The sequence below is a fragment of the Chaetodon trifascialis genome, chromosome 22, assembly GCF_039877785.1.
Source record: "Chaetodon trifascialis isolate fChaTrf1 chromosome 22, fChaTrf1.hap1, whole genome shotgun sequence".
NCBI classification, from domain to species: Eukaryota; Metazoa; Chordata; class Actinopteri; order Chaetodontiformes; family Chaetodontidae; genus Chaetodon; species Chaetodon trifascialis.
In genome coordinates this window covers 18,390,012-18,405,104 of record NC_092077.1, presented here as the reverse complement: position 1 = coordinate 18,405,104, position 15,093 = coordinate 18,390,012, and the positions used below count along the sequence as shown (strand labels likewise).

At 46.8% G+C, this 15,093-nt stretch overlaps 1 protein-coding gene across 6 annotated transcripts; it reads right to left on the bottom strand.

The window, feature by feature from the left end:
- Nucleotides 1-2,510: 2,510 nt before the first annotated feature.
- gata3 (GATA binding protein 3) lies at nucleotides 2,511-13,702 on the bottom strand. 6 transcript variants are annotated; one of them, XM_070991922.1, is made up of 7 exons: nucleotides 13,264-13,495; nucleotides 12,754-13,119; nucleotides 11,271-11,804; nucleotides 8,974-9,030; nucleotides 8,771-8,817; nucleotides 6,542-6,667; nucleotides 2,511-4,127 (listed from the first exon to the last, which is right to left on the bottom strand). In XM_070991922.1, the coding sequence occupies exons 2-7, from the start codon at nucleotides 12,986-12,988 to the stop codon at nucleotides 3,837-3,839; spliced, it is 1,290 nt and encodes a 429-aa protein (XP_070848023.1). In that variant the 5' UTR covers nucleotides 12,989-13,119; nucleotides 13,264-13,495; the 3' UTR covers nucleotides 2,511-3,836. The 6 variants fall into 6 exon arrangements, with proteins under 6 accessions (XP_070848023.1, XP_070848022.1, XP_070848025.1 ...); XM_070991921.1 differs by lacking the exon at nucleotides 8,771-8,817 and having other exon boundaries at nucleotides 8,885-9,030; nucleotides 13,264-13,702; XM_070991924.1 differs by lacking the exon at nucleotides 8,974-9,030 and having other exon boundaries at nucleotides 13,264-13,559.
- Between the last annotated feature and the right edge of the window lie 1,391 nt (nucleotides 13,703-15,093).

Below are 15,093 nucleotides of genomic sequence, written 5' to 3'. Positions count from 1 at the left end.
AGATGTCATAATCATTTCATGTGGGAATTGTGGGAATTCTAACACTGCAGGAACTCAAAGAGCCTCTTCAGTGAGTTTAAGATAAAGTTTGCATTTTGGAAATTCTGTGAAAAAGGCGGATTTTTAGGATTCAAAGTCAGCAAATTCCTCCAAGATGGCGACCCCAGCGCTGACCTGACCTCTGCCGATGGTGACAGCGGCGCTGCCTGGATGAAGATGGACTATTCCTCGCAGCCGATTACGCCCGCAAATCTGTCATCATCCTCACCTGAAAGACGAGAGGCGGGCGCAGGAAGACAGCGAGACAGACGGGGAGCGAGACACACAGATTTAAGTGGTTTGTGACGACGATGGCGATGATGATGGAGGGAAGAGGAGAGGAGATCACAGAGAGTTCGTCGATCCGCATTCATCCTCACCTGAGCCGCTCGCTGCACATCCAGTCAGCCTTGGCAGGCGTCCACAGCCGAACACCAGAGGGAGAAAGGTCAGCCAGGGGCCATGGGGTCCCACCACGGGGCAAAGCTCTTCTCAATCCCTCTATACACACACACACTATTCCCATTCTCATTCCACATGCCCCCTTGACCTCACTATTAAAACACAGGAGCAAATCTCCCGATTGGTCACAGCGGCTCAGAAACAAATGACGCCAAATACCTGACTTCTGTATGGCCTTTCCTGCAGGGAGGGCTGCAGCCGCCGGATTTGGCATTCCACTTGTGCAAATATATTCCAATATTGGAAACGCGGTCCCCAACAGTCCACATAATTTTGGGGTGGGGAGATCTGTTTGAGTTGCGCAGAGTTTTACAGGCCACAGGCGACATTTCAACAATGGCGACCGGAGCGAACAATGCGCGTTGAATCGGAGCGGATCGACTTAACGGGACTGATGGTGCGCAGAAGTTAGCCGTGAAAAAAAAGGCCGAAAAGAAAGGAAATGAAGAAACGCAAAGAAAATGGTGTGACAATATCGAGGATGTTCTCCTAATTGGATGTGTTGATATAAGCTTGTTATTTATTCCCATCAGGGAGAGTTTACCCCAGATTCTGCACCAGCTTTAGCATGAAAGGCTAATTGTGTTAGTCGAGGGTGTTTGTGGGTTTTTACAGGTAAAAGCCTGAAAAGTGAAGATGACCCTTGTTTCACTCAGTCTCACGCTACAATCACAAGTGCTCAGCTCTGATTTTTGTGGATCACTGCAGCAAATACTCTCATTTAAATCTGCCAGGAACCGCGATGGATTTAAGTTTTTATCCTGCGTAATGTTTTATTGTTATGTGTGACACATTGTTTGTTTCACAAGCTTTTATAGTTTAGTTTTATTTCTTTTTAGGATTTCTGTCTTTGCTATTTTTGATTTTTTTTCTTCTGTTGATGTTGTGAAAAATATGACAGATGTTGAATCATTGTAGCATCATTTTGGCAGTTTTAATCATTTTATTCACATTTTCGTCGTCTTTTGCTGTATTTAATTTGTTGGTGTGCTACTTTTTCTTTCACTGTTTATCTTTCCGCTGAAGCACTTTGAACCGCGGCACCCTGTGTGAAAGATGCTGCACAGATTCAAGTTTGACTCACTGTTTGATTTTAAAACATACAAATCTGAACAGGTCACGAACTGGCCTGCATGCAGAAAAATAAAACCTCATGCAAGTAAACTCCGCTGAGGCAGCTCTGACAAATGCAGTCGTGTGTGGTCTCTGACGCTGGCTGCGCTTTCCTGCAGCAGCTGATTGTGTGACACTCGCATGGACTGCCTCAGAATGAGAAGCAGGAAAAGTTGCATGAAGTCTGAGGTTAGCTTAAAAATCAATGCATCTGCAGTCTGAAGCTAGCTTAAGCTTTTGTGCACATGCCATCATACCACCTGTGGTCACTCAAGGCTGCTGTGACTATAAGTTTCTCACCTCTACAGACACACTCTCACCTTCACAGCAGTGTGTTCAAACAAAGCTAACCGAGGTGTTTTTCCCTTCCTGCTGCAGGTCGGCTGCAGACTGTAGAGTGATGTATGATGTGTTTGTGTTTCCTCTAGGATTTTGAGTTCATTTTGAAAGTCAGATGTGACTGCATGATATATTTCAGCTTGAATTATCTTAAAATATTTGATCAGGTTTCATAATTTAACCTGTAAGAAGCCGGATTTAAGCCTGAGACGATGCTGCTTGCTGCTGCATCCTGACACTGAGCGACCGTAGATGTTTGCTGTGCGTGGACAGTGCTGCAGGTTGTTCGCTGTGTATTTATGCATCAGTGGGATGAGACAAAAGCCCCTTCAGCCTGTGCAGCCTGACCTCTCCGACCCTGCCATTTGATTTGTTCCTCCGCTGCCACTGTTTATTTCTGCTCTTCCTGTTTGTGCTCAACTGACCGTAAGAGCCGTTCCTGTGAATGCTGGGTAGAAAAAAAAAAATGTCGCTGCTTGTGGCTGTGGTGGCAAGGTGATTATCAAAGATAACACAGCGCAGAAAGAGACAGAAAAGACGGCTCTCGACCACGGCGCTAACATGTCAACAGAGATTAAACTAGTTTATTATTTTCAAAGAGGGAAAAAAATTACGAAACAAAAAAGCAGTCATATTTTACACTAGTGATTATTATTAAATTTTTACAACCATTCAGTCTGCATAACATAAAGAAATAATTCTACATCTTTGTTTATTTCGTATTTTTGGTACTCTGATTTATACATACAAATAACAAATACAGGAACTTTTTTTCACAATGCATATAATCTGTGGGCAGGAAGAAAGTCTTTCAGGTGATCAAATGTGTGTGTGTGTGTGTGTGTGTGTGTGTGTGTGTGTGTGTGTGTGTGTGTGTGTGTGTGTGTGTGTGTGTGTGTGTGTGTGCATGTGTGTGTGCGTGTGTGTGTGTGCGTGCGTCAACACAAACCAATTGCCCGAGACCTATAGCACATCCAAAAAAAAAAAAGAAGAAGAAGAGAGATGCCGGCAGCCGGAGCCGCTGACTCTCTGCAAACTTAATGCAACACAACTCACGCAGGCGAAAACCGAGGCCTGCCCTTTCTCAAAGTCTCTCCCTCTCATCTTCTCGCCTCCTCCTCCTCCTCCCTTTTTTCTTTCCTCCGAGGCGTCCTCTCCTCATTCCTCTGGCGGCAAGTCTCTCCACCTGCCGCGACTCGTACCCTTCTCGTCGTTAGCTGCCCAGGGGCATGTTTCCTTTTTTTTTCTTACTTAATTAAAAAGTCTTCATTAAATGTTCTGTATTTCATACAATTTGTACAAATATATTCAACGTCTGTCTCTCCTCGTCTTCAGCAAGAAGAAAAAGAAGGAGGAGGGGAGCGGGGGTTCCTGTTACACAGGTGCAAGGTGAGGAGAGGCGGGTTTGGAGGTTTCGGGAGAGAGCGTTGTAAAAGTTTTTTTCGTGTCTCTTTTTGTGATGTTTGTGTGTGGAAAAATGGCTTTTTGTACACAAATGGAGCTCCTTATCATGTGGATCAGCTGGGAGGACAGCCTCAATGTGGTGGCGGTGGCGGCCCGGGGAGGAAATGCTCTTTCTCTCCCTGCTTGGAGGAGAAAAAAAAATGTTCCCCCTGGAGGTCAGTGCGCCACAGTCAAGTCGAGTCTGCAAAGCATTCACATCGCAGAGGTACTCTTTGATTTTTAGAAAAATAAGATACAACTGAGGACAAGGGAGCCTAAAGCCTGTCGTCCCGGCACCGCAGCTCCGTGGTGGGACAGGAGAGCTTAGGCCGGGCCGAGGAGCAGTTTGTCTTTTAGGATATGGAAGCAGGTCAGCAGAGGTACCGAGGGACGTGGTGGTGGCGAGGCCGAGGGTTCGGGGCGGCGGAGCGCAGGGAGGTCTAACCCATGGCTGTGACCATACTGGAAGGGTGGTGGGGGGCGAACGGGAGGCTGGAAGAGGGGTGCATGGGTGTGGGGGTGGTCAGCATGTGGCTGGAGTGCGAGAAGGGAGGGAAGGACGACATGTGGCGGGACAGGGCGGCCGGGCTGAAGGAGCTGCTCTTGTCCATCAGGCTCTTGGAGAAGTCGTCCATGCTGTCTTGGGACTTTTTGCTCTTCTTGGACTTGCTGGACATCTTCCTGTTCCTGGTCTGGATGCCTTCCTTCTTCATGGTCAGAGGTCGGTTAATCTGCTCTCGAAAGGAGACAGAAAAGATGGCAGATTAGTATTTTGTCACAGAGGATTGGTGGCGCTGCGTCACATGCAAGATAGAGATCTTAAAAGTGGGGATTTCGGCATGAAGACGGGCGGAGCTGTGGCTCCGTTTACATTAAGCAGCACAATAAAAAAGAAACCTTAAGTGGAGGGTGTCACCAAGTTTGAAAATAAGGAAGAAAATGTGGCTTTTAAGTTTTCTTTGAGGCCGATTTTGGGGTTTTGGGGAGACATAATGACATGTAATGGATTGACATCATGAGGCGAGTCTGACCGTCCCATCCTGAAACAGACGATTGTTTACATATTCTCTTTGAGCGTGTTTGTTTTGGGATGTTGATTCCTTTAAGCTGAACTGTGTCTGAGGCTGTGGCCATGCCAGAAAGAAAGGGAGAGAGAGAAAAAGATGGAGGGGGGTGGAGGGAAGATGGAGAGAGTGTGTGCAGAACAGAGACGGACGGAGAAGAGTCTGGCAGCTAATGTGCAGCCAGCCGACCACAGAGACACATGGCCATGACGACCGCCGGCGTCGGCCAAGTCCTCCTCTCCACCCTCCTCCTCAACCGCGTGGCCGTCTCCTGGCCAAAATGGCCCCAGCTGCCATATTCCAGCATAGGTTTAGCCGGGAATGAGAGCTGGATGATGGAATTCCGGCTGTGGGCAGGATTATGAGGGGAGGTGGATGAGGCCGACTGGCTTCCTGATCTTTCTGAGCGGTTCTTCCCGGGGAAATGGGAACAGGGATTTCTTCCTCACTCTCTCTCACGCTGTCTGAGACATTGGCATTTTTCTCCGACTCCTTAAGCAGAGTGGCCTCGATGATTAGCGGAGGGCAGAGATCTGTGGCCCCCCCAGTGATGTGGTTTCATTCTCTAAGATGTGGCTCCATACTGGGTGACTTTCTCTGCCTTGTCTGCCTTGCTTCCAGCTCTGAGGCATGCTACGCCCACCTAGAGCCGGCCGGGCCTGCACTCTTTGATGCTGAGATGTCTGCCGTCTCACAGAGGAAGCCTCGGGCCTCCGGCCTGCGCTCGGCCGCCGCCCCGGCACATCAAACAAAAGCTGAGCCGAAGCATTTGAGTCAGTGACCGCCGCAGAATACACAGCGCAGCCTCTCACATCCTCTCTCCCGACAGCAGCAGCTAACCACCTGAAACCCCTGCCCCCGTGCAGAGGTGTCAAAGCTGAACATCCTCACAGATACAAAGATGACAAAGACACCTTTCACACACAGTCAGTAAACCCCCTGATTACTGAAAAGAGGCAGTTTGTGTTTTAGGTGTTAACAAGGCCTCTTGTTGGTGGCAACTTCTCAGTTCTCACAAGCTCCTTATCTAAGGCAGAGCTCAGAGGACAACACAGCGCTCCACTCAGGTGTGTTGGGCCATGCAGGGCAGGAGTGCACGCAGGAGGCTGGGGACTCCGCTCAAACTCCCCATGGAGAATCTGGAATTTGTTTCAAAGGGAAACGAGCCCCAACAGAAGTCCAGATTTACCAAAATAAACTCATTTCACAATTACGCCAAGGTCAGGGTCAGCTGAGACGCTAACGTGTGGCTGGGAAATATTATTCTTCTCTGCCTTTAACCTTGAATGTGTTTCTGCGGCGTCTAGCCGTCAGCCAAAAGTAACAGAGGAAAATGATTTAACAGGGAGCGCTCGCGTGACAAGCAGGCCAGCAGAGCAGGGTCCTCTTCCCTTCACATATAGAGGCAACTTCCATCAGCTGTCAGCTGAGGAAATATTACCTACATGTGGCCTCAGAGCAGCCAGCGTGCTTATTATTATTATTATTATTATTATTATTATTATTAGACCCATTAGTTTCAACGACAATGGCAGTGTGATTAAAAGTGACAGCTTTGTGCTGCAGGAGAGCAGGCAGAGATAAACGAGTCCCTGGGGTTTTCAGATTCAGGATGTGAAATGATGTGGCGAGGCGCTAACCAACCCAAAACGAATCAGGAGGATTGGTGGTCAGAGGGGGGACTCCAAGTCCCTGGCGCACTTGGAACCAAAAGGCAAGAAATAAGAAAAAAAAAAAAAAAAAAAAAATCGGCCTGGAAATTAATCGAATTTTAATTAAGCCCCCTTCTTTAATATTCAAAAGCGAGGCGGCTGCGGGCTTAGTTCACTTCGCTCTTATACATTTTAGATTCGCACTTACTGCCAATAAATCATATTAATTCTACAGTATTTGTTATCGCCGTGGCCCGGAAAGTCTCTGCAGGGACAAGTCAGATAAAATATTCAGAGGAGGAGGGAAAGGTGCCCGGCAGGACGTGATGAGAGAGACGCAGAGAGGGTGAGGAAGATGGAGGAAGGAATAAATATTCAAGGCAGCCTGTGATGGCTCCGGCAGATAGCCACTGAAGGTTTATTACTTACATTGTGCAGTTTAAAGTACAGGCCGCAGGCGTTACACACCGGGTCCCCGTTGGCGTTTCTCCGCCACAGCGTCGTCGTTGTCGTTTGACAGTTTGCGCACGACGTCCCTGCCCGCCTGGCTGCGGACTGCACGCGCAGAAAGGCCAAAAAAAGAGAGAGAAAGAAACCCGTCACATGACCACGCAATAACCCAATCAACATCAAGGTGTATTCTAGCAGATTTAACGCCAAGATTCAGGGCTTCCGCTCGTGGAATCTGTGATTTTTAGCGCTGAAGTGTGATTTTATTTGCACATCTGGGAAGTTTGACTCCACAGGCGCCCTGTAGCACATCTGCAGGGCACATCTAAGCAAAAATCTGGGATTATGACGCCTTTGTGTAATTGTGGCAGCACTGCATACATGGCACCATGCACAGTAGCCTCCTACATCTCCACAAATGCAGCAAAAGAAAAGGCCATTTTATTTTCTGTCATTACAGATTAAACACAGTCTTTATTTTCACTCATGGGCATTGTGCAAAGCCATTAAAAACACGGCAGTCCATAAAGGCTCTCCATGTCCACCCATAGGATTTATCCTCTGCATTGAGTGCGAGCTGAAAATAGTTTAAAATAAAGACAGAAATACCAAAAACAGAGCTGCTTTCACTCCAGGCTAAAAATAGCGTCATAGAGCACATACCTCCAGGAGAATAAATATTTACAGAAGACATAAAAGCAGTGCCTTGAAACGGGAGAGCTATTAAATCTGATTAAACTTCCCCCCTTTAAGTGCGTGTTTGCGCCACGCAGGCTCGTCTCCAAAAGGCCTGAGCGCGCTCATATTGACTTATGATCGATCAGACTGAACAAAAACTGGCTCTTATGTGTGTGTTTAAAGGTGATTTTTTTAAAAACATGCACATTGTGGATAGAAAATCAGAATATGTGACGCAGGGAAAGGAACCACGTGGCAAGAATTGCGCGCCAATTAAAAGCGCGATTAAAAAGAGAAACGTGGATATTTTGGGGCTTTGGCTGCTGGCGGAGTAAAACCCTTCACTTCATCCTGACACAGTCAAAGTCCTGTCTTGTCCTGGATTTAGCCGCCTGTCTTAGTCTGGCCTGACATTGATGTTATAATCTCTAAAAACAATCAATAGACGGTGACCGCAGAGGACACACTCACGTAAAGGACTACATTATCTCAGGGAGGGATTTCCAATTATACGCACGTGGTGGCCTAATCACCCCTGCTGCCGTGTGCTGGGAATAACCAATCAGATTGCAGGAATAAAGCCTTAATAATTTCGCTTCTTTGCTTTCATTGCATCTTCTTGCAACATCTTTCACCTGCTTTATATTTAAATGCTGTCACTCAACCTTTAAATCAATTCATTTTTATGTCAATAAAACGTGAAATCCCAGCAAGGAAATATATGATTTGTTGGATGGGATGAATTATTGCACAAATGATCAGGTTGCCGCCTCCTGAATCCTCTCCCGGTGTCACTTTCTGGCCTCCAAATAAGATTTTTGGCCCCCCCATAAATAAAAACCAGGGGTCAAACGTGGCGTGGCAATTACCCAAACCAAATTTAAGCAGAGGTTCTAAACAAATCTGAAGTCGTGACTGTGTGCTGGCCTGGCTCGGACCCCGCAGCCTCTCTGTTTTGACTGGGGAAGTGGGCTGTGTTGTTAAAAGCGACTTATCTGCGCTGCTCAGATATCCGGCAGCTCTTTCCTGGGAAGTCGGCTTTTCACATTAGAGGCGAGGTGGAGGAGAGAAGAGGTCCAGAGTAGGACTGGACAGCCATCTTTGCCTCGAAAGATTTTTTTCTGTCTTTCATAAGAAGGCAGAGGGGAACTCCTCTGAAGCGTAAAGAGATGCAGCTCTGATGAGGGGCTTTCCCTGAAATAACTACAAAAAAAAAAAAGCTCCACCTGAAGCAATTGCAAAAATAGCCCAAAATGCACCCTAACTCCTAAAATGTTAAAATAATGCTCGTATGCTGGAGCTCATCGTGCGTTTTGAATGCAGGCCTGCAGCCACACTGCAACAAGCTACAGTGGAAGCAGTTTTCTCTTTAATGGAGGCAATGCATCTCCAAAATACACACGGGGCCTATTGTTTGAACAGAGTACTCTGTGAATCAATGACAATTTTAGCAAATAAAAATAGCATCGTCATTGCATTTTAAAAAAAAACTGTGCAGTTTTTTCTATGGTAGTATCTGAAAACAGAGACCTGCACTTGTCGAGTCAATTTCCTGCAGCTAATAGGCCTACTTCTTCCTGGATAGGGGAAAAACAGAGAGAGAGACGGAAATGTCATCAATAGAGAAATGTGGTGGAGACGTACCAGCCGCCGCTTGGGCTTGATGAGAGGGCGATTCTGCCCGTTCATCTTGTGATAGAGTCCGCAGGCGTTACACAGATAGTGTCCCGTACCGTCCCGCCTCCACAGCGGAGTCGACGTGGCCCCGCAGTTCACACACTCTCTACCCTCTGCAAGAGCCAACACACGCACACACACACGCGCGCGCACACACACACGCACAGGACATGGAGACAGTATCCGGGTCAGTTGGTCCTTAAACATGTGAAATAATTCATAATGCTTATAATCTATGGTGGGAATAGAAGAGGTGAGCGAGAGGGAACATGTTTATAAAACATGCAGCACAGCATCTGTACAACAGCAATTATAATAATAATCAGATAATAATAATAATAATAATAACAACAGTGACATCTAAGAATGAATTTTACTGCAGCAGGTATTTTATTAACACACTCTCTCTCTCTCTCACACACACACACACTCTCACACACACAGACTAAACACATGTGGTTAGTGTTGGTGGTGAATACAGCAAAGTGTGTTAAGGTCCATAAGGCAGAAATCATTTAGATAAACCACAAAATCTTCAAGCTGCGTGTCCTTCAACAGGATTTTCAGACAATCTAATCAATCTAAAAATCTAGTAGAACAGGCCTTTTTCTTTCTCTCATCAGCCAAGCTCTGCTGGAAATAATAATAATAATAATAATAATAATAATAATAATAATAATAATAATAATAATAATGGTCTTCTGTGCATATTGTGTGTTAGCACAGGCTGTGTGTGTCCTTTGTTTTGGAATGATTGAGGGGCGTTCAGGGTTGACTGGCACTTCTCTAGTGACACCGACAGGTGAGACGCGCACTAACAGTTTGACTGGAGCATCGAGGGGCCTGAAACTGAAACAAGCGCGCCGCAGTCACACTCACATTATTTGAAAGCAGAGACTCACACGGCGCTTTTGTGCAATGCCGAGAGCCTTTTGCATTTTCATGCAGCCGCACTTCCCTTTTTTTTTCTTTTTTTTTCGAGTTGCAAAAACACACACAGGCCGACTTCTTGACAAAGAGAGAGAGGTGCGTCAGTCCGGGTCGTGGCGCTTTTAGATGTGACAGACATGCAAGCACCTGGACCGGCGTGCGTTTCTTTCTGCCTTTCTCTTTTTCTTTCTCTCTTGCCAACAGACGACGGCTGCTGCAATCAAACAGGAACTGTGTCAGATCCGATGCATTTGACTTGAGGAAAATAAAACGGCCTCTGCTGTGTAGATTTTCTATACTGCACCGTGTGTTTGGGCTTTAGAGAAACGCTGAACGCTTTGTCCGAAATGAGAAGTTTACACGAGGCGCACTCTGCACTGATAACCCCGTTAAAAGGGGGAATACTGCTCAGATCGCGAAATGCACATTATCTCACATTATCCTCGAATTAAAATCTTTATTTGCATTAATGGCCCAGTGTATGATGCTGAATAATCCCGATGATATGCATCAGCTAATCCACTGTTTTCTATACTCCCATCAAAGCCGCTGATATTAATCTCATTACAGAAAACTGGTTTTCAGCTGCGCAGCAATAACCTTTAAAATAATTACCCCTCCTCACAATTTGGAAATATGTGCCCTCACTCCCTCTTTCTCTCCCCTCCCTCGGTGGTTCGTGCACTCTGCCACGGCGACGGTTCACCCGCTTTTTCCCTGTGAATGAACAAGCAGCATCCGGTGCTCTACCGCTGGGTAAACAATGCAACTGTGGCGTGCACTGGTCTGACAGTAATGGGATTATCTTAAACATATAAACGGGGCGACACAGCCCAGAGAGCTGGCTTCCCCTCTGTCTCTCCCTCTCCCTCCGTGTTAGTGCAGAGGAAGATGGAAAAAATGAGCTAAATTCATCTCAGCGTTCAGCTGTGAGCCCGTCTGCGTCAGGGTGATTTTATTCTGTCTGTTTATTCTGGGCGAAATGTGTAATAAAGTTTGAGAATTAGAGCTCTGTGTTTGTGATTAATGAAATTAAAAAGAGCCTTTAAAATTACCAATCTATTTTCCAGCTAGTTTATTTCTTTTATTGAAATAATTTAATTTGCATATTTATTTTATCTATTTCAAACTTTACAATCAACGTATTATTATTGTTATTATTATTACTGTTATTTTTATTCTTATCAGATGATGAAAGAAAGAGCTTTGAGGCATTTTGATGCGCCTGTTCAGATACAGGTTGACCTGCGTGGCCTTTAGCCCCAAAAGGAGAGCTTGTTCATGTGATGGATGAATGAGCTGCTCTTAGGCTTTTTTTTTTTTTTTTTTTTTTAGTATGAGATTAAACATGGCTGATCATTAAGGCTGCAAATCTGGGGAATAATGTTAGATCAAAAGGGAATGTAATAAAGCGCACGCCTACCTGAACAGGACCTTGTTTTTGGTCTTGTTTTGGAACCATAACTAGAAGGTGACCCACCTATCAGGCTACTTGGTGGGAAGAGGCCTGGGCCGTATTCAGGGACATAGGGTGGGTATGTGGCGATGGGGTGGTGGGCAGAGGCTGACCCTGCTCCGATTGATGCCACGCTCCGGCTGTGAGCTGACTCCAGTTTCATACTCTCGGCCAGGGTCACCTGGTACTTTATGCACTCTTTATCCTCCTGCCGCCCGGAGCTGCTGGAGCCCGGGGTGGATATGCCGGGGTCCGGGGATACGTCTTTCGGAGGGGTCGGGGGAAACGTGAAGAGGTGCGGACTGGAGTGACCGGTGGACAGGGAGGAGGAGGAGGCCGGGGGGTAGACGGACAGGCTGGCCGGGGAGCCGTGGTGCAGGGGGTTCTTGGGGAAGGGGCTCAGGTTCCAGGGAGAAGTGCTGTGGTGCGGGGCGATGCCTTTGCTCCCCTCCAGCCAGGGCAGAGAGCCGTGCAGCAATGAGGGACGGCACACCTGGCTACCTGGGGCAGCACAGAAACACAAGAAAACATCACAACCTGATCTCAGCCTGCAACCACAACAAACACGCATTAATTCGTTTGTCATTCAGAAGTGGGAGAGTCGAGCTTCAGGCCCGAACCGCGCGCGCATTTACGCACTGATTTATCAAACAAACTCACTGACATTTCATTTTTCGGTTTGAACATTTGACACAGCTCTGATTTAATTTGCCTTCCTGTCGACATTCTGTTATCGTGAAGAAAAACTAGTGTTTCATGTGGCCACGCACGTGCATATTTTTACCCTTCACCTTCTCCATCGAACAGGCCTTGACGCAACAGCCGAATACTTGTAGGTCAGAAGCCTCAAAAGAAACTACGGCGTGATTGACTGTTGAGGAAGTTAAAGGCTGCGATAAAGGGAACTCCACAAATGGCTCTGCGCTCATGAATAGCATATTCTAATACAGATAAATATGGTACGTGCGCTCAGACGTGAAAACACGCCACTGAGCGACTACCAAAATTTTCCAGGTGCATCTGTGACTCCTGTGCCAACACATCTATTTGTTTAAATTCGTAACCAAACACTCGATTGATCCAGAAAGCAAATTACGCACGGGCTTTTGAAAAACTTCTTTGACGTGTGAGTCAGCTGAATGTCAGCTGCGTTTGTGAAGTTTAGTCGGGAATCGACAGCGATACAAGCGGCAGACGGAAACCAAAGACAAACTGGAGGTAAACCATACATGTTTACGGCGTGGTTTCACAGCACTTAAGCTCTCAGCTTTTTAAGACAAAGTCAGGCCAAAACCGAAACCTGGTCTGGATCACAGTCACATAATACAAATAATTCCAAACACTGTGACAGTAATTGAGTATTCGCTGCAGGGATGAATTACGCGCAGGGATCCAAGCAGGGTAATGTGCACATTATTAAATAAAAGGCCTAAAGAGGCCGTTTACTTACTGTGTGGAGGAGGAGGGTACCTCTGGACGGCTCGGACAGAGTTTCCATAGTACGGAGAGACGTGGTTCCCCTGTCCATCGATATTAAAGAGTACATCCACATCGTCAGCGAGGGGATACTGCGAAGGGTCCATGTATGAGTGGCCGAGGCCCGGGTGATGTGAGCCGGGATGCTGCTCGTTCAACACCGCGGGATGATGGCTCATCCAGCGTGGCTGATCCGCACTTACTTCCATTGCTTTGCCTTTTTCTTTAGCAAATGTTCATGCACGCCGAAGCAAACCGGCACAAGTCACAAGATAAGAAATAATCTGTCCCAAATCCGTTTTTAGTTAAATCCACAGGTTCCGCGCTTGCTTCCGATCACCTGGAGACAGAGAGAAGAATTTATTGTCTTATTTTCTCTAATCTGTTCACATGCAGCACGGCTAAAACAGGCAGGGGGGCTGAATTTACCCGGCTTTCTAAAAAAAAATAAATATATAGATATATATTTAAACACGAAACATACCCCACATTACAAATGCAACAAAGGTGTTGACATATAAATACGTCCAAAATGGAATCCAGTCCCACGCAGAGTTCCTGAACTTCTTCCTCTCAGAAAAAAAAGATGTCAGTGTTTCAGCCCGGCTCAACAAGTCGTGGAGGTTCGTGGAGGCGCAGGGCTCGTTTGCGGCGGATGGCTTCAGCGCACACTGACCAGCACCAGCAAGTTAAACTCACTGATCAAATCTGTGTTTGTGCGCAGTTGTAGACCTCTCCATTAACTCCGCTCCTCTCTCTCTCTCTTTCCCTCTCGTCTGTGTGGCTCTTACTCCCTCACCCTTGCTCTACCTCTCTCTCTCTCTCTCTCTCTCTCTCACTCTCTCTCTCTCCAGCTCCCTTTTTTTTTTTTTTTTTTACAGTGAAGGCATTCTTTCAGGATGGCGCCAGGCAGCTCAATGCTTGCAGACAGCTGTGGCGCGACGCAACTTAAGGAGGGTCTGTCAGTGTCATCAGTTAAGGGGAGGGGCCTGCCCTAATTGAATATAACGTGGGCCAGGAGAGATGCAGAAGTGCTGCGAGATTTTCTTTTTTTTTTTTTTTTTTCAATGACCTTGTCATAAAAAGGTGTTATTTAAAATACGGCTGTTTCTTATTAGCAGGCCTAATAAAACTTAACACCTCAGTTACGCATGAGGTGCTAAGATGAAGGTGTCGGAAATTATAATGGAATCTTAAATTACACAGTAAGACATTAGCATGCACATAAGCAGGATATATAATAGAAATAGAAAAAATAAACAATTAAAAAATACATTTTGCACATCAACTTCTTAAAAGTTTCTGAGCCAATGCATTAAAATAACAGTACCAAAGGACGCAGAAATGTTTTAATCTCGGTGTGTGTTGTGTTGCACCGCCGGCTGAAGTCTGCACTTTATAAACAGTCTGCTGCAGTTTGTCTGCACAGCCGCAGGAAGAGAAAAGAAAGGCTGCAGCAGAGCCTGTTGCTCTGGGCCAATCGCAGGTTGCGGGACATGCACGCTCTTAAAATTGTGACAGTGCGTCCCCTCGCGGTGACAGGCGCGTTATTCTGATGGCACATCCGAAACGAGCCGACCTCCTCACTGAAGCAGCGCAGGGCAAGGACGCCTGAGAACGAGCTTATTGCCTCCAAAAATGAATTTTAAAAGTCCTACTGTAGGCTGTTATTGTCTGTCAGTTAACTTATCAGTGTCCGTGCAGTGACCTACCCGCTGCGGCAACTCAAACAGACAAGCAACAATGGCTCGTGTCATTATTTATTCAAAACAGTGCATTAAATGCAACACGATAGCGCACACAGGGAGTGATTTACCCCACCTCGCCTTCCATCTTTTTACAAGTTCAAAGAGCAAGCAACTAGAGTTTAAGGATCAGCCCTTTCCTCCAGAAAAGCAGAGAGGAGTTCACGCTGCGCGCTCAGTGGCACGCGGCCGTGATGCTGTGCGTTTGCGGCGTGGTCCGCCTCACCGCGCGGCGGAATGGGGGCTGCTCCTCGGGGAAGTGTTTTATGTCTGGAGCCCAGTTTGGCTTCCTCAGACTGGCAGCGTGTAATAGTAGAGTAGGGGATGAGTGGTGGGGGCAGCCTCGGCGACGCCACTGGATGTGACGTCACCGCGGTGTAAACAGTCAGGAAATGAACCCTCTCGCGGCGCGCAGCGAGCTAGGCAGCGGGAGCGCGCACGCCCTTGCACCACGTAGGTATCAGCGTGATCCTGTGGCAGGCTAATATCAGGTAGGGCCGGGTTTAATGGGAGATTGATTGGATGCGCAAAAAGTGCATGAAATGGACTATTGGTGATCAATAGCAGGA

What these genes read in the sequence shown, in the direction of transcription:
- gata3 (XM_070991921.1), bottom strand. Translation starts at nt 12,988, where the DNA reads ATGGAAGTAAGTGCGGATCAGCCACGCTGGATGAGCCATCATCCCGCG. An exon ending in GTACCCTCCTCCTCCACACA is followed by an intron (nt 11,805 to 12,753) that starts GTAAGTAAACGG and finishes GTGCTGCCCCAG; the next exon opens with GTAGCCAGGTGTGCCGTCCC. An exon ending in TGTACTTTAAACTGCACAAT is followed by an intron (nt 4,128 to 6,541) that starts GTAAGTAATAAA and finishes TTTCGAGAGCAG; the next exon opens with ATTAACCGACCTCTGACCAT.